Source organism: Erigeron canadensis, chromosome 3 (genome assembly GCF_010389155.1).
Source record: "Erigeron canadensis isolate Cc75 chromosome 3, C_canadensis_v1, whole genome shotgun sequence".
Taxonomy (NCBI): Eukaryota; Viridiplantae; Streptophyta; class Magnoliopsida; order Asterales; family Asteraceae; genus Erigeron; species Erigeron canadensis.
In genome coordinates this window covers 23,179,195-23,198,130 of record NC_057763.1, presented here as the reverse complement: position 1 = coordinate 23,198,130, position 18,936 = coordinate 23,179,195, and the positions used below count along the sequence as shown (strand labels likewise).

Genomic DNA, 18,936 nt, shown 5'->3' with positions numbered 1-18,936 from the left:
TACCACCTGGAGCCTTTGTTCATGTTCAACATATGTTGTTCCTTAAACCCCGTATTCTCAAACAAAACAAACCCAAAAACAAAAAAAAACTAACATTTAATCATTTCGTCTTTCATCACAACTCTTTTATCAAATAAAACAAACTCATCACAAAAGAAGATATGCTATACATTATCTCAACTCTTTCATCACATCTCTTTCATAATACTTTTCCAGCCATTTCAACGGATGAATCATCCCATAATTTCCATAAACAAATTTAACCTAAATTTTCCTTAGCAATTTGTAAATACTCATAGATCCATCACAAGATTTAATTACTCACATATCATGTGCTAATAACTATTATTCATCTAGTAATAGATATAACAATAATAATATGTGGTAATAACAATTCATGTTTTGATTTTGGGGTTTGTTAATTAATTTTTATAAAGATAAACGGAGTGATGAAATATTGCAGGGAAAAGAGCTTAAAATTAAATGATATCTATGACCAGTTAGAATTTATGTCAAGCACCAACACAGCCGGATCTTCCCATCGCATCGCATATTTATATCATTGCAGGGAAAAGAGCTTAAAATTAACTGATATAGTGATATCTATCAACTTACATATTTATAATTACCGAATCTTCACATCGCAACCACTTCCAGGCCTACCACCACTTCCAACTCGATTTCATGGCCGGATCTAGTAATATCTTAGTTTGAATTTAATTAATATGTCGATAAAAAGATTTGAACTTGATTAATATTTTCTTTGGATGTATATATGAATATGTATGTCTGTTAGGATTTTAAGAAGGAAGAGAAAGGGGTTACTGATTTTGGGTTGCATATCATGGATTGTATGATCTTTTATTTGGATGAATAATGGATGTGTGTTTCTTTGGATTTATTTGTAATGAATTAATCTTCAAAGTTTTGTGGATGAAGAAGAAAGGGTTACTGGGTTTGGGTCCTAGGAAGCATAAGCATGTCAAAATGACGAAAATGCCCCTCACGTGACTTGCACGTGGGGGCGAGTTAACGGAGACAGGGACGAAGTCCCACCACAGGGATGACAAAGCCTCAAAAACTAACATAGGGATGAAAGGGCCATTTTTTAAATAACCACGGGGACGAAATTTGCATTTAACCCTTTTTTTTTCTATATAAAAGTTAGTAGTTTAGATGGTTGGAGACTTGGAGATAATTTTAACTAGCGATTTGCTGGTCCTGTAACCTTCTCCTCATGAAAAATATCTTGGGAAAAATTCACGTCCTAGGCCCACATAGTGGATTTAAAAAATATCTCTGGCCAACCCATCTAAATGTATCTTATTTTGTTTGTTTATATCAATAATATTATCTATAATTTAATAATATTTGAAATGGGTATATCCTTAACTAATATATCCATAAATATTATATACGATTTATATTATCTATAACGAGAGAACGGTATCTGCACGGTGTGACGGTGATGGAGGTCATGGCGGGGTGGTGATGTAATGGCGATGACGGTGATGGGGTTATCTATCTGACGGGCTCTGCTTTCGGATTTAAAAATTCGTCAAAAGTATATCGAATGACCTCACTAATGAAAGAGCATGAAATTTTAAGAACATCCATATAATTTTTATAATTTATCGATATACGGTTTTTGAGATAAAAGATTTTGAATGAATTAAAGGAAATAAAATGATTTATGGATGAGAAGGAAAAAAATGATTGATTGAGATTTGAGAAGAGAGAACGAGTATTATAGTTATTTTAAGTAAATATAGAATAGATAAAAAGGACATTTTGAGAAAATAAATGTTAAAACTTAAAATTTTAAACAAGACTATTTTCTTTATATATAGTATAGATTTGTTTATATCCATAACATAATTTATAATTTATAATATTATTTATATCATTTTTCTTTTTAAAATGAAAAGATGATTAATAATCCTAACTAAAGCCTAAAAATCTTCTTAATCATAAAATGATTACAAATGGTAAAATCAAGGGATAAAACTAAGGGGCAGTTTGGTTCATAGAATGTTTTTGATGGAATTGAAATTTGTCAAAGGAATTGAAATTTGAAGGAATTAGAATCTGAAAGTTATAAAATATGTCTTGTGTTTGGTTGACAGATTCAATGGAATTCAAATTCCTAATCCTATTTGGTTTGTAAATGGGTCAAAGGAATTGGAATGTAATTTATTTCTAATGACAAAATTACCCCTTGATGATTTTTTGTAATTCTTTTTTCTTTATTAATAATCTGTAAGATTTTTATTTTTAATTTATTATATATATATATATATATATTCACCATATGTGTTAACTTGCTTGTTTTACTAGTAGTAAACCATTTATATATAATTAAACCACATTACAAATTACCAAATATATTAAACCATACATAGAATTGTTTCAAACAAAAGACATAATACAAACTTACCAAGACTTTTTAAAACTACAATTAGTTGAAGCAAATTAGTCATCTACGTACAGTAAAAAAAAGCTTTAAAATAAGTACCTTTCACTTCAACATAAGCTAGAATTACCTTTATCAGTCTTATAACTTTCCGACATCACAAAACGCACCCAATCCTCCCTTTCTTCTTCTTTTAAATCCCAAAATGTAAGCACATTATCATGATCACTTTTCATTTTTCAAATTGCCTTAAATCTTTCCAACTGAGACAAAGATGTTATTTTTTCAAGCGTCGAAGTTAGCATAGCGGTTTTCTTATTTAGTTCTACATCAAGTTTTATACCTTCACAAAATTCAGCCGACGATTCTTTGAGGCGTTCACCAAAAAACTTTACCGCATCATTGAAACTTTCAACCATAAAACTTGTTTGAGATGTGCACTTTCTTTTCTTACTAGGAACACTTGAAACTTCTTCAACTTAAACACTTGTAGTAGTATGTGTCGTATGGCTACCTCCCATGGCTTCATCAAAACTATCATGTGAGTCATCGTTTTGTTCTTCAATATTTACTTCCTCTTCCAACAAAAATTTCCACCTTACCTTCAAAAGACCAAAACATCTTTCTATTACATTTCTCGCTGATGAATGTTTCATGTTATAGAATTCTTTTGGTGTAGTCGGTTGGTGTCCATCACGCCAATCATTTAAATGATATCTTTGTCCTCTATACGGGGCTAAAAAACCCTCTCCATTTGTATATCCAGCGTATACCAAATAGTAACCGGGTCTTGCAACTTTTAATCCATTAGATCGATCAAGAGCATCTCATAACACTCTACCATCCGCTGCAGACCCTTCCCAACCCAGTAACACAGATAAATTGCATATCTTGTGAACACACGGCTAACACGTTTGTGGCAATATCTCCCTTTCTTGTTCTATATCTAGGTATCTCCCCGAGTGGTACTAAACATTTTATTTATGTTCCATCTAAAGCTCCTAGACAATTCTAAGAAGAAAAAAATAAGCAAGTTATTATATACTTGAAGTTATTAACATAAATAGTTAATTTGATGTATATATATACCTTGTACCATTTCCATCTATGGTAGTGGAGTTCTCGGGAACAGGTTCAGATTTCTTGAGCAAACGTGAATGAAATCTGATAACCGCATTACAAACACGAGAAAATGTTCTACTAATTGTTTCTCCCGAACAATGAAAGTTGGTTATCATGGTACGATTCTTAATATTATGAGTTATCATATGAAGAAATATTACAACCTGCTCTTCTATACCCATATTTCTACTTGATTTTATACCACCAAATGTAAAAAGCATGGCACACAACTTGTCGAAACATCTCCGATTCATCCTAATATTTGTTATTGCCAAAGTATCACTCTCATAAACATATCTATTCAATATTGAATGTTGATTTATTTTTGACAAAGTGTATCGAATACACGGTTTATCCATTTGGTATTCGATAAGCAACATGTAAAGATATACAATGAACTAACAGATAACTATATTGACTTGGTTCCACCAAGATAAAATCAATGTTTGTCTTCTCTTCTTACGTTTTTGGGCTGTTAAACTAAGCCGAGCCATATCCTGTCGGTAAAAATTTCATATAAAACCAACTACTTATTTCATATACCACTGCTCCAATTCCGGGTAAAAAAACATATGCTCCTTATTATATAAATGGATATAAAGCCCATTTTTTATACTCAGTTTATGAATCCCATATATTAGCAAGTGTGAATTCATATATAATCTTGAAAGGATTTCAAAGGAGAAAGTGATGGAGCCAGCTGAAGAAAAATTATATCTTTACATTTTTCAGAAACAGCCAAAGTTTTGAGTTTACATACATATATATATATATATATATAGAGAGAGAGAGAGAGTTGGTATTAACATAACACATAATAAAAATAAACCCTAACTTAGAAATTCCATTATAATAAAAAAGGAAAAAAACCAAATCAAGATGCAGGAACACAAATAATAAATATTCACTAGAAAAAAAAGATAAGATAAAAGGATATGAAATAAGATTTGTGAAGATAAAAAAGAAAAGAGAGAATACCTTTGTGATAGAAACCGAAAATTGTAGATCTAACTTTTGGAGGAGATCTTAAAAGAGCAGCTATGGGGAAGAAGGGTTTTTAGATGAAGATGAATAATAGCCAAACATAATAACGTCTGATGGAAAAAATGGTAGATTTTTTTGGTAGGCTTTTTATGAATTCCAATGGAAAGTTTTATGATTACATCGACATCCTGAAGGAATTTAACATTCCATGATTTAGAGAATTTGGTGGAATGTTTCTAATTCCAATTCAATTATACTTTTCAACCAAACATGGGAAAGGAAAGAAATTCCAATTCCTAGAAATTCCGCGAACCTAACACCTCTAAGAAAAATAATCAGTGGAATCCACGTGTCAACAAGATTTTTAGACTTATTTTTAAATGAATATATCATTTCTCGAAATCTTTTGAAATCACAATAAGTAATAATAAGGTCTTGTTGTTTAATACTTACTAAACGTAATAAAAAAAAATTAAAATTCATTTAGTTAATTAAAAATGTTTATTTTTTACTTCAAAAATTAACACAACAAACTATTTAATCATTTAGTAGGCTTAAAAAAAACAAGCCTAAATGTTTTTCAATTTATTTTAGAGTTGGGTAAAACAACCTTTTTAAAAGTATATATCTTTTAGGATGACAGTAGCTAATTGTTGTCGGATTTTCATTGTCTAAAAAACGAGTGTATAAACATGATTATTAAAATAATTTTTTATATAATGATATGTCTTTGCCATGAATACATCTTATATTATATATAAAAGTTGTATGAAATGCAATCAATTCTAAAATCAAAAATTATGATGGTAATTAATGAAATAATTCTACATTAGTAAACTTAGTAATTTTTTTAGTGAAATTAGCATTGTTTGTTTTATTATGTTTTTGCTTTACTACGTCAAATTGATCTATAAATTGATGAGGGTAATTAATAATGATAGTATATATAGTTTAGTTATAGATGCTTTATTGGTATGGGTCTTGTTAAACGAAGCCTTAAGGGCTTTCGTTAAGGTGCATTAATTAGTTGTATACTTACCATAAAATTTAGGGGTAAGCTTTTAATATGAAAATGTACAATCTTTTTATGCACGTTAAATAAAGCCCTAAAGACTTCATTTAGCATTATCCTATAGTTATCTATAATTTTTTTATTGCAAACTTTATTTTGCTTGAAACTTCGCGTCTCGATTTGACTGCGAGAGGTCTAGCATACGTTGTCTTAACCAGGTCCGCGCTAGAGCTCTCTCGAAGTAGAAATGCCCATTTTAAATATCCAATGGGAGGAAAACCCTATATTAATCTGCCCGAAATCTCTTACATGTATATATGTGAAGATAACATTACGAGGGATTTGGAATGCAAAGGGTAAACATTTATGTGTTTATAAATTTTCGTCATTAAATTTGTTGTCTTCTGTCAGTTACAATGTATTTAAGAAGTACAAGAATTAAAACATGAATGATCACTATTATCATATAAGGAATCTCTGCGATTGTAATTTCGGAATTGTGTACTTATGTTTGTGTTTATTTTGGGTTTAGATCGATTGAAGCTTGAAAATAAATCCGATGGAGCAAATGATAAACGAATAGCAGTGATTCATGATGATGTTTATCTAAAGTTGAACATAATCAATTAGAAAGGTGCATTATTATTATTGTTATGACTCTTCTTTTTCAGTTAATAAGGTTACAATTAGAGAGGTATAAGAATGGATAATATCATATATTAATCCTTTTTTATTAACATATTTGAGAAGATATTCGCCCTAAATCACAATATATATATATATATATTTGAAGTTGCGTATTTGGAAGACTTTTTTACTACTTCTAATGTGTAATGTCATTGTTCTAATATATTCATATTTTTTCAGTGGTTCATATTCAGAAAGATGGGTTTCCAAATGTTAATTAGCATAAAACTAGCTCTTCATAGAAGAGTTGGCCACCAGCTGCCACTTTCTAGGAACAACCTGGGTTCAAATCTTGGAAGCAGAATTGAATTTAAGTGGTTGAATTACCTTGACATTATCCCTGCTGGGGGTTATGTGGGTACCAATTCGGTACATGAGATGAAACGGTTCCTATCAATCTACCGTTTTTTTTAGTCTTTGGTGAAGACCTACATGATGACTTGGTAAGTAACCTATGATAAAGAATACTTGAATAATTATCCGGTCTCAATATATGTTTATGGGTTGTTTATTTAGATTATGTACGAAAACTTGGTGGAATTATGTCTGATTTTTTATACCATTTTTCTGTATTCCACTGCACGTGTAATTGTACTGGAGCTATATTATATACAATAATATATTTTGTATACAGATTCTTCTACCTATATTAACAATAAGTTACCTAACATCTGCTTAATGGCCCGAATAGTGGATTACAAACAATAAAGATACAACGTGAGTCTGAAAATCATTCAAGGCGGCTATTCGTCATTTGATAAACAAAGTTTGGAAGATATGAATGTAATAAGTAGAGTGTAGAAAAATGGTTGGTACCTATTTGTGAATTTGGTGTGTTAAATCATTATTAACCTTATAGTGTAAAGGTCCAGAACAATATAATCAGTTTAAGGAAAACTGTTATTCTATCTGCATATGCATGTATACAATTATCTCTTTAAATAGTCATATGTCAATTTGTGTTTGTTGAAATGTTTATATGTTGATGGATTTGATTTTCGAATGGTTAACAAAAGCTGTTTTTCTATAATAATAAAAGACTAAATATCGGTTGGGGTCCTTTGTTAGGCGAACCACGTTATTCGGCCTGAAACATTTTATTTGTTTTCTACTTATTATTATAGTCTAATTCTTTTTATTTAAAAGAGGATGAATAATATGATTTTACGAAACAACTTTCATTACCTATTTAAAAAACCGGAAACAAAATACATGCAAACAATATATTTGAACCACGACGTGCGTAGCACGGGTATTTAAGCCCTCGTGATAATAAATTTTCTAATGTTTGAATATTAAAAGTTAATTCCATTTAAAGTAGGAAATAACCATATAATAATAAAATCTTCCATATTAATAGTTTGGGTTTTAAGATTATGTATGTGCATCTTAACTTAAATTATTAAGAACTTAATATTTAAATTTACTTACACTTATGTTTATATCTAAAACTTAATGTGTTAGCCTTATGACACACCAATTGTGGTGACAGGGATGTCGTGGTGGCAGTGGCATCGTGGTGATGATAGATGGTGTATTCATTTTAAAAGTTGATATATATATATATATATATATAGGAGGGGTAAAATAAAATAAGTATTAACATAAAACAAGTAAGACATATTATGAGCTTGACATGTGTCTTTTCTAATTAATAATTAAATTTAATGCCTCAGGGATAATTTTGTATTTTACATTCCCCTTTTAATAGGTGTTTATTCATTTTTACTTTTAGTTTATCTCCTCTCACTCCAACCTAAACCTAAATGTACGTGACTAACTTTTTTTTCCCCAACAAACAACTTACATGGACGTGACTAATTTTTTTTACCATGTATGGATGATTAAACAATTGGCTGATATTCATGCTTTTTAGATTTTATCAAACCACAAATAGGTAATTATATTTGTTGTCTTCAAAAACCTCTTTTTTTTTCCAATTGAAGATGTGCGGTTGTTGTGTCTAATTTGTCGGTACTTACAAACATATATATTGGGCATCATGTGTTTATTAAGAGTATTACGTTGTAGATTTTTTTATATTTAGTCCTGTAACTTACGTGCAATTTTTTTTTATTTGGTTTCTATGTAGTTACTTTCCATCAAACTAATCAAAGTGCATCAATGGAGTATTTATTGTTAATAACTCACGAATAAAAATAAGAAGAAAAAAAAAAAGTTACGGTGCATCAGTTCTCATCAAAATTATGCTAAAGTTTTATTTAAAAAAAAATCATGGTGCATCAATTTTCATCAAGGTTATGTTAAAAGTTCATAAAAATTCAAAAGTTGTTGTGCATCAATGTTATGCTTAAGACTCGAAAAGGTTTATAAAATGATGACTATATTTTAAATCCATTAAATTTATCTTAAGAGTACATCAATGAATCACAAAGTTTTGTTGTGCATCACTTTTATTTCCGTAATGTGTTCGTATGTTACAACTTAACATTTAAATTAAAATTTTAATATGCTTTTGAAAAGTAAAACCAAAAAAATTATGGTACATCAAAATTTAGACAACTGTTAGGTGATATAGTTATTATGTATCTTATTATTTGTTAAAGTGATGGAGGTGCATCAAAAATAGTTAAAATAGTTATTTCTTTTTTTTGAATATCTGCTAAAATAATTAAGGAAGGAAATCAGGAATTACACACCATAATTTTTTGAATAGAAAACTTATTTATTAAAAATAAAAGTCTCGTACTACTAAATGGCTAATGAAATGAAAGTGCCCCAAAAGTGCATCCGTTCAAAAAATGTCCGGTGAGTGAAAATAGGAAATTTGTTAATGCATAAAATGTCACGTATGCCTTCTAAATTAAATCTTTTAATTAAACTTTTTGATTAATACTTGATCATGATCTAATGGTCCATAATATGTCTTATTTATTTTACATTAATTTTTATCTTACAATAACTAACCTCTCATTGGATGATGGAGAGAGAGTATTTAAAGGTAGGATATGTGGGGAAAAGGTGGATGGTACGTATGGGGTAGTAGGAGGTGGGGTTGGAGAGGAAGTTGGTGGGGTCATATTTGTATGTAGAAAGGCTTTATATGAATCTGCAGTGGGTGGAGTTTTGGTGTGAAAAGGGAAAAGGTGATTAATAAATTGTACATGTCTAGAGTGGAAGAGTTTGTTGGTAGTTGGGTCTAGACATTTATAGGCTGACTTTGAGGTAGAGTAACCAAGGAAAACACAAGCTTTTGATCTGGGTTGGAGTTTCGAGTTATAATATGGTCTAAGCCACGGATAGCAAAGACAACCAAAAGGTTTTAATTTAGAATAGGATGGATCATAATTAAATAATTTGTTGAATGGAGTTGAGTTGTTTAGAGCTTGGCTTGGTAGCCGATTTATTAAGTAGGTGGCGGTTTGAAAAGCATGTGGCCAGAAGTGGGTTGGTAGTTGAGCATAATGAAGAAGTGCAAGTCCCGTTTCAACGATATGACAGTGACGACGCTCGGCCACACCGTTTTGCTCGGGTGTGTGAGGGGGTGTGGTATAATGAGAAATACCGTGAGATGCTAGGTAAGGAGCAAGACCAACATATTCTCCACCGTTGTCGGTGAACAAGGCAACAATAGGGGTTTTAAGAAAATTTTCCACTAATAATTTAAATTGTGGAAAGAGGGTGGAAACATATATATATATATATATATATTATAACTTATTGAGTTAAGGTGGAGTTAATAAATTTATAAAGTAAAATATAAATTTTTGTTCTGCTGTTAAAAAAAAATATAAATTTTTGTAAAATTAATTCTTTTCTATACATCACATCAAAAGATGAAATTTATAGATGTATAAAATAAAATTAAACCTTTAAACCTAAAATACCAATAATGAAATTAACATATCGACAAATCGAGTTAACTTTCATTTTATTGCATTGCATTCGACAAAACAATTAAATTCGACACCAACAATGAAGAATTCTTAACGCATTGCGTAGACACTATATGTATCATCTAAACTTACATTTTATTAATTAACAATATGAAATAAATTATCGACTTAAGATAATATTAAGTTAAAGGAACGTTAGGTAATTTCTAATTCATTATGTAGGCCTCGGAAGTGAGTTTACCCAAGATTTTGGTTTGAGCCATGGGGTTCTCATCTCAAAGTTATTTTTCATTAAAGGGGGGGGGGTTGGAGGTCTAGTTAAAATTGTCTTCGACATGTCTGAATCGAAACTCACTTTGTAAAAAAATTAAAAAAAATAACGAATTAGGATCAATTAAATTTTTTTTTTTACAGTCAGTAGGTAGGGGACACCTCACCGTATAATAGTGAAACCTTGCACGTACTTTATACTACGAGATGTAGGGGTGTAAGAAATGAACCGGAAAACCGAAAAACCGATCCGAACCGTGGGATCCGAAATCGAAAAAACCAAAAACGGAAAAACCGAAACTCGAAAAAACAGAAAACAAAAAACCGATGTGTAACGGTTCAGTTACGGTTTTCAATATTAATTACCTGCGGTTAACCGAACCGATCGGAATTTTGATATATACCTACATATAAATATATTTATGTATATTTACACATATATGTATTACATGAATACATTATTTACGTATATATTTAGCTAAATTTTTGTATTTGTCGCTTAAATATTAACAATTTTACAAACTTTCTTTCACAATCTATGATTAGTTTTGGATATTCTAAATATTTTTCTTATATATATATACTCTTTTTAAGAAAAGTTGTTAACTTTGTTTAAAATATTTATCAAAAATATTAGTAATATCATATAAAAGACATTTTAAGTAGTAAATCATGATACTTTTAAATATAACTTGCATTGCATAAATATAACTTTAGAAAAAAGTAATTCAAAATTAGATGTAATGTATATTTATTTATAAAACAAAATATTAATGTAGTTAAATAACTAAAAATTAATTAATACAATGTAAATTTATTATTATAATTGAAAACTTAAACTTTATATTAGAATAATTTTAATAAATGGTTACCGAAAATAAAACCAAAATTAACCGACTTTTTCGGGTAACCGAAATTAGTGGTTCAAAATTTTTAACTAACCGAACCGAACCGAAACCGGAAAAACGGTTCAAAATTTCTAACTAACCGAACCGAGCCATTTACAGCCCTAACGAGATGTAAGTTTGGAGCCGAAATATGAACAAACAAAATAGATAGATTAGAGTGAAAATAAAGAGATTGTTTGATTAATTAAGAAAAGGGATTAACAATCCTAACATCTCATAAATCTTTCACGGAAAAAAAATTATGTTGAGAGGGTCAGGGAAGAAAAGAAACAACCAAAAATTATAGTTTGAGATGATGTGATATGGATAAGGATGAGGCTAATGTTAGAACTAGTGCAGCTACTGAGGTCATTGGAGATGAAGCTGATATTGTTGATGATGCACAATCGAGAGATCCTCCTCAAGACGTTGAAGTTGTTGAGCATGAAGTTGAAACTATAGATCATACTGAAGAAGTACATGTAGATGAGTTTATGATTCGAGCAAGTGCTGCTACAGATGTTGTTATAGGATTAGATATTCGAGATGACGCTCAATCCCAGGGCTTACCACGTGATCCTATGATTATTGGAGAAGATTTTGATAATTTGGATTTCCTTGAGAATGATCTAAGAGATGATAATGAATCTTCTGATGATGATGATTTCCCTGGCTTTGACGCTTATCCTACCGTTCAACAACCTATTCCTGCTCTAAACCGATTAAACATTGATAACCTAATCCATCACCTTGAAAAACCTCACCTACAACAAATCGCCAGACTTCCAAATATCCAGGTCAATGATGGTGGTTTCAAAAAGAATGTTGAAAAGAAGATTGATTATCTCAAACTACCATCACAACTTTTCAAATCTACCAATTTCTTGAAGCAAAGGCTTATGAGATCTTCTCGAAGAAACAAGAACTGGTTAAGATCGATATGGATGAAATTAGAGCAAGACGTGCTTATGATCTTGACCATCAAAGAGAAAAGTATTTGAAAGATCTAGTTGAAGCAAGAAAGCGCAAGATTCATAAGGCATGGAAAGATCAGTTCAACCTGAAGATCATTGAAGTCATTAGCTTTCACTTTAAAGAATGGCGAGATGCAGGCTTTGCCCGAAGACTGGGGTTAATGTGGTTTGTTGTTAGAAGGGAAGATAACCGAAGATATATGATCAATGAAGCTCGATTCCATCTTATCTCTATCGATTCAACAAGATCCAGAGAATCAAGAAGCTTATTATGCTATCAAGAGATACATGGACAGTCTTATCCTCAACCAAACTCAAAAGGACTTCCAACTTGGTATTGAGAAGAAGAGAAAGAAAATCAACCTATTTGTGCCTGACCAAAGAATCCAAGGTGTTAACCTAGAAAATTTCAACACCGGTGTTGTTTTTGATAATCCCCGAGGGTTTGTGTTTACCAGTGATCAAGGGCATAAGATTTTTATCAGACTCGACGAACTCTCCAAATATTTAAACGGTACAATGTTGCAATGCCTGAATGTTTTTAAAAGCCTCTATGAGTTCGAAGAGTCTAGAAAAGGAAAAAAAAAGGTTGATGAGGGTGATTGCGAAGACCAGAACAAGGTTGAATCATAGAGAAAGAACTAGGTTGATCCTAACGTGATGGTGTGTTTCATGTTCCAAAAGGAACATGGGTTAGATATTCTCCCAATAATGAACTTGGACCTCACAACATTCCCCCGGTTGATTTTGCTGATAACATCATTGAACCACCATATCGCCCAGAGGATCCAAAGTGCCATTTCGTTCTCAAGAAGTTCTGGAAGGAAAATTACAGTAAGTATAAGAAGCGAGCCTTTAAATCACAGTCAGTTCCACAAGACAAACCCAAAACATCAACCAAGAAAAGGAACCGTAGACAGAGAAAGAACAAGAGAACAAGACGTTGATCTTTTGCAAAACAAAACTAAAGGGGGAGATTCTTAGAACTAATAATTAGTTAGTGCGTGTTTTGTAATTTTGTAATAGATTAGTCCTTTTAATTAAGCATGGAAGGGTTTGTATTGTAATTAGTAAAGGACTTATTTGTAATTAAGGAGAGAGTTTAGTGAAATATGGTTGCCTATATAAACCTCTCGATCCCATCCTTTGTAAGGTTACCACACAAAATATAATTTCACATTTCCTTACTTTCTCTCATTCTCTCTCTCATACACATATATTTCTTTTACACCATTTAGCATTGTTTACATGTAAGAATTGGCCTTTGATTTCTATCTTCTACACAAAAGTTGTTTGGATCGTTGAGTTGTACAAGAGATGTTGGGAGACCTGATTGAAGGTATTAACTTGTATGTACATTTGAGTTTTAAAGTTATAACTAGTTTTAATTATATGTATATCAGTATATGTACGTGTTGATTGAATGTCGAAAATCAATTCTAAAATTAATGTCTAAAAATCATTAACTAGTTATATATACACTATATTGAAGGAAATATATGTGAATAGTTACTATTTGTTATTCTAATCTAAATACAAAATATATTAAAAACTTAATTTAAATGGGAGTTTAATGGAGTGGTTTAACATGTACTATCCAACGGTGTAACTATAGATTTATAGTCCAGTAGTAAGGGAATGTCTTTATGAGATCTTGGATTTGGTGAGATTTAGATTCGAGTCTAAAAGAGGTAAAAAAATTTCTTAATATATTGTTGTGCTTTTGGACGGACTATTAGGGATTTTTCCTTCTTATTTTATACTGGTGAAGGGCTATCTAGTATGAATTTTATTAAGAAAAACATAATTTAAACCTCCCATTGTGATATTCGATCATTATATGTAAAAAAAATCCGTTGGGAGTTTTTTATTCCCCTCCCATGTTTTAGTGCACTAATCCTAAAGGTTTAATTTTAAGAAATCAATTAGTTACCAATTAATTATCTAACCAATACGACGTTATATGATTTGAAAAAAACCTATACACATACATAATGAATACGATTTAAGTTTGTTCATGTACATTTATTTAGATAATTACATTTTTGTGTACTAATTCCAGAGTATAAAAAAATAGAAAATATAAATTCTAAGGTCCGTTTAGTTGTAAAAAGTGTTTTCAAAATTTTCATTTCTAATTGTTTAGAAAATAAAAAGGGTTTTTATTTTTTAGAAAACAAATAAAAATTTTGAAAACGCGTTTTAATTAGAATACTTAAAAAAGATGTTAGAGATGTGAGGGGAGAGTAGGTGATGCTATATCTCACCCTCCGTGATGAAACCTAACCTCCGTGACAGAGCCGAACCTGCGTGACGTAGGTACCTGCTGTAAGCCTTATCTAAATATGAAAGAGATTATCTCAATCTCTTCCTCCTAAATTAAAGAGACCTGTTCTTATCTCGTCATAAATACCAAGATCTGACATATTATTAAGAATATTTTTTAAACCCTAAACTTATTCTCCAAGATTACCATCCCTATATATATGGATGAGTCTAAACCTAAATTCTCATTCTCCCCCTCTTCAGAAAACACACACACAGATCTGGACATCCTCTTTTTTCTATTAGATTTGCTCTAGCAACTTACAATAATATCCTCACATGTCAGCAACATGCGGTGAGACGATGACTCTCCGTCCCGAAGCCCACACAACCTACGATGATTAGGCAAAAGCATAATTGAATATCGGGATATGATAATATCCTTCCATGGGCATGCTAAATACGATCGATCAGATCTAAAACTCATTCAATAGAACGATCATAATCGGCTATACATTACATACATACAATTGGCGTAAAGAGGCTAAGGCCCTACCTTCAAGGAATCGGCAACAAATAACCAAAAACACCCATCAATCCCAATCACATTCACATTACATGGCGTTAAGCACCACCATGCTTTATACCTCCGGGGAATCGCCAACAAATCCCTAAATCAACCATTCATCCCCTCGAGATGACAACCCATATTTAATGAAAAAAAGTAAGGGAATGAAAAATGAAAAAGGAAAATAAGAAAAAAATGTTTTCAAGTTTTTTATAGAAAAATGGAAAACATTATTTTTTGTTTTCTTGAAAAATATTCTTAAATACTATGATTAAAACAAGTTTCTGTTTTCTATATTTTCATGGAAAATAAAAATGAAAATAGAGAGTATTTTATCCAACCAAACACACCCCTATCGTTTTCATATCTATTATGTTCTTTCAAACAAGTAGAGCCAAAACTTCTATTCCGAAATGGATCGTAGGCCAGGTCAGTAACATATTATATTTCATATATGTTCAAACAAGTGGTTGAAGTAAAGACAACTGGAAATTGATGGTCTAATTTTGCTGACTCAGTTGAAGATTAAGTTTTTACAAAAAAATGATGTTACCAAACAGTTTCATTTTTTATTACTGCAAATTTTATTTGAGTGACTTCTGTTTTAAGGTTCTTCCCATGTCTTTAACTTTTGCATATATAGTTCTTAATTACTACATTTGTAATAAGGATATCAAGAATGGCCTAAGATGGTCAGATGAATCTTTCTAACCAATCCTCCTGAAAATCCTCTTAATATATCCACTTGTTAACACATGGAATCCATTAATTCTCTTTCCTAATCTCACCCCCTGATTTTCCACATGTCACAATCCTATTAATTAGGAGGATTTTTAGACTAATAATTTAGGAGGATTGATCATTACCCTTGTAATAATATGAACCAAAATGGAGAATTTGTTGAGGAGATTAATGAAAAACAGAAAAATGACAGCCAACAAAGGCTTGATCAATAACAATTTCAAGAATTTAAGAACACACCAAAGGGGTGAAAACCGGTTTGACACATATACGGTCCAGAATGATAACGAAAGCCATGATAATCTGAGGATCAAAGCCGGGCTGCACCACGAGGCTAAATACTTCTTCACTCAATATTAGTGTACTACTAGTCATTGTTGTTGTAGTTGTTCTTTTCCTCATAATCTTGGCTGCCACTTCTCCGCTAGTAGTGCTTCTAATCTTGCAATTACGGTTCCAAAATGACCCTTCTATTCTATAATCCGGTTGTCGTCGTGATGGTTCCTTACAACCACCTTCTGCTTCAGATTCTTTACTAGGATGGATAAAAAAAACTTCGGCTTCACATTGTGTTTCCTTGTTTTTGGTTTGTCCGAATACAAACTTTGAATTTGGTCTCCTCATCATGAATATCTTTTGGTCGCTCTTCGGAAATCCTTTATGGTCTTCGTTGTAAAGAAATCCATTCCACTGATTTTGAATGCAGAATATCTGTAATTTAATTGGCAGTTTTAACACAAGATTTTCTATTTATTTCACTAAAAGAAAGCCACTTTACGTTATAATTAGTTGAGACTGGTTATTGTAAAACAAGTATTAATAAAAAACAAATAATATAAGGTTTTGATTACTGGCACAAAGATAGATTCATAGAGCACAAGGATATACACTGATATACGAAGATTTTCATGATGCATAACAATTTCCAGTTAAGCGAAAATGATTGTTTTACTTTAATAATATTTGTTTTGTTTGAACCAAAACTGTAACTATATATACATATTCTGGGTTCCATGAAAGTATGACTATAAATATATAGTTTGAGTTATATAAAAAGACATATGAACCTGTGGCTTGAGAGTTAACAATGGTGTTCCGGATCCATCCATGAGGATGAGAGCTTTACTACCACTACTACTACCAGTACCGTTAGCGCCTAGAGAGGAGCAAGACCGACTATTCCTGGAGTAGTTGTCAACACGAAAAGCAAGGCTTCCATGACGATCATAGACCGTGAACCCATCGGTGCCTTGGAAGCTCATGCTTGATCTTTTCCATACAGTAAGAGTCGTGTGTTTGGGACTCGAAGGCGGAACTTCAACAACTGGATGATCCACATCATGATCATTTTGCAAGTCTTGTGATATTCCACTGGATGATGGATGAATCCTAGACATCCTTTTAATTATTTATTTTTTGATCAATTTACAACTAGTTAGTTAGCTAGCAATTAATTTAGTTTATGTGTTTTTGGGAGGTGAATTCGATGTAATTGTACTTGGAGTTTGTGGATCCTATATCTTATATATATCGACAATGTTAACTTTTATATCATGTGTATTTATTTTTATATTTAATAGATAGATAGTAATATTGAAAGTTCCTCTTGAGTGTGTGGCCTACATCGTCACGTCCGTGTACAACTACTTACGTAGTGTACGTTTAATTACTTTCTTTATTGGGTTATTTGTGAATAGGTATATATATATAAATGATTTTGAGCATTTTTTAGTAATTAATTGTTTATTATGTTATCTTTTTATTTTGTTTTGTGAAAATTTTTGAAGTCATAACAAGAAATATATATAAATTAATATTTCCAAAACCATCCGTTTATCAGAAACTAGTTAACACTAAAACAAGATATGGTATCGAAAGTCTATGTGCGCCAAAAAATGATAAAGTCATGGATGATTGGTAGTTCATGTGACATGAGTTACTAGAAAACAAATCTAGGGAATTTGTGTATGCTAATATTCTCTTTGTATAAAATATTCCAACATGTACCTTGGATGGGCCAGATAAACCTTGTGTATTACTACTAAATATATCACCAAATTAGTTATAATATAAAGGTACCACAACAAGTCAACAAACAACTTACAAATAATCTATCATCTAGATTTGAAGGGAATGATTAAAATCTTAATTTTATGTAAAATAGGAACAAGATTTGAATGAATGGGTTGATTTTTAGGGTAACCTCCGATAAATCGAATAATTTGTGGCTTAAAACAAACACTTTATTCCAAAATATACATGTTTATTCCAAAATATACATGTAGTGCATAGTTAGGTCAGTCACTATAAGCCCACTCATAATATTAAAGACTTAATAACTTATTATTCACGTACACTAATGTCGTTTTCTTCCTTTAAACGTCTTTTCTAATGACCTTTGGGCTGATCAATGGATTTCTTCTCTTAATCAAAAGGTAATTAATCTTCTTTAGGTTGCTATATTAAGTTACAAATAACGAATGTTGTATTAACGTATGATATGTATTAATAAACGATTGTGATATGTTTGTGTTGAGCCTTAGTTTGTTACAAACTAGCTATCTCAAAGGTATTTTCCACGAGGAGGAGGTTGGAGGTTCATCGATTTAATTTGTTGGTTAAAATCGTCTCCAGCACGTCTGAATCGAAACTAACTTTAAAAAAAAAAAAAAACTAGTTTGGAAAAACAATAAACGAAAGTGTCACGGATTATTTAGATAAAGGAATACGATCCATGAATATTTGTTCTAAAGCTAACTTACAATAGATAAGTAGACTACAACTAAAAGGAAAGTAAAGTAATGATGTTGATATGAGTCACGAGTTTCAATACTATTTTTAGTAGTGTATGGGAGGGAATGAGAGGTAGACAACTTTGTCTCACTTAAAGTAAAAAGATGACTTTGCAAATAGAAACTCTGACGTGCAATGAATAAAGATTGAACTCTTCATCTCTATATCTCCATAATTAGAACTTTTACGATTGACCAAAGCTTAATTGCTTGCTTAAGTACAGTATATAGATGATGTATTTCACATCCCCGCAGCCGAAATGAGGAGGATGTCACTACAAAGTAATGACCTTTTGGCAACTCATATTTTTGACGAGGGCGACGCATAATTTTGACGATGATATTTGCTAAAGAATTTATTAGA

The 18,936-nt window shown here is 31.2% G+C and overlaps 1 protein-coding gene across 1 annotated transcript; it reads right to left on the bottom strand.

The window, feature by feature from the left end:
* Window positions 1–15,952: 15,952 nt before the first annotated feature.
* On the bottom strand, window positions 15,953–17,144 carry LOC122594688 (protein LURP-one-related 5-like). Its single transcript, XM_043767111.1, has 2 exons — window positions 16,848–17,144; window positions 15,953–16,491 (listed from the first exon to the last, which is right to left on the bottom strand). The coding sequence occupies exons 1-2, from the start codon at window positions 17,040–17,042 to the stop codon at window positions 16,009–16,011; spliced, it is 678 nt and encodes a 225-aa protein (XP_043623046.1). The 5' UTR covers window positions 17,043–17,144; the 3' UTR covers window positions 15,953–16,008.
* Window positions 17,145–18,936: the final 1,792 nt, after the last annotated feature.

What these genes read in the sequence shown, in the direction of transcription:
- LOC122594688 (XM_043767111.1), bottom strand. Translation starts at nt 17,042, where the DNA reads ATGAGCTTCCAAGGCACCGATGGGTTCACGGTCTATGATCGTCATGGA. An exon ending in TGTTAACTCTCAAGCCACAG is followed by an intron (nt 16,492 to 16,847) that starts GTTCATATGTCT and finishes ATTAAATTACAG; the next exon opens with ATATTCTGCATTCAAAATCA.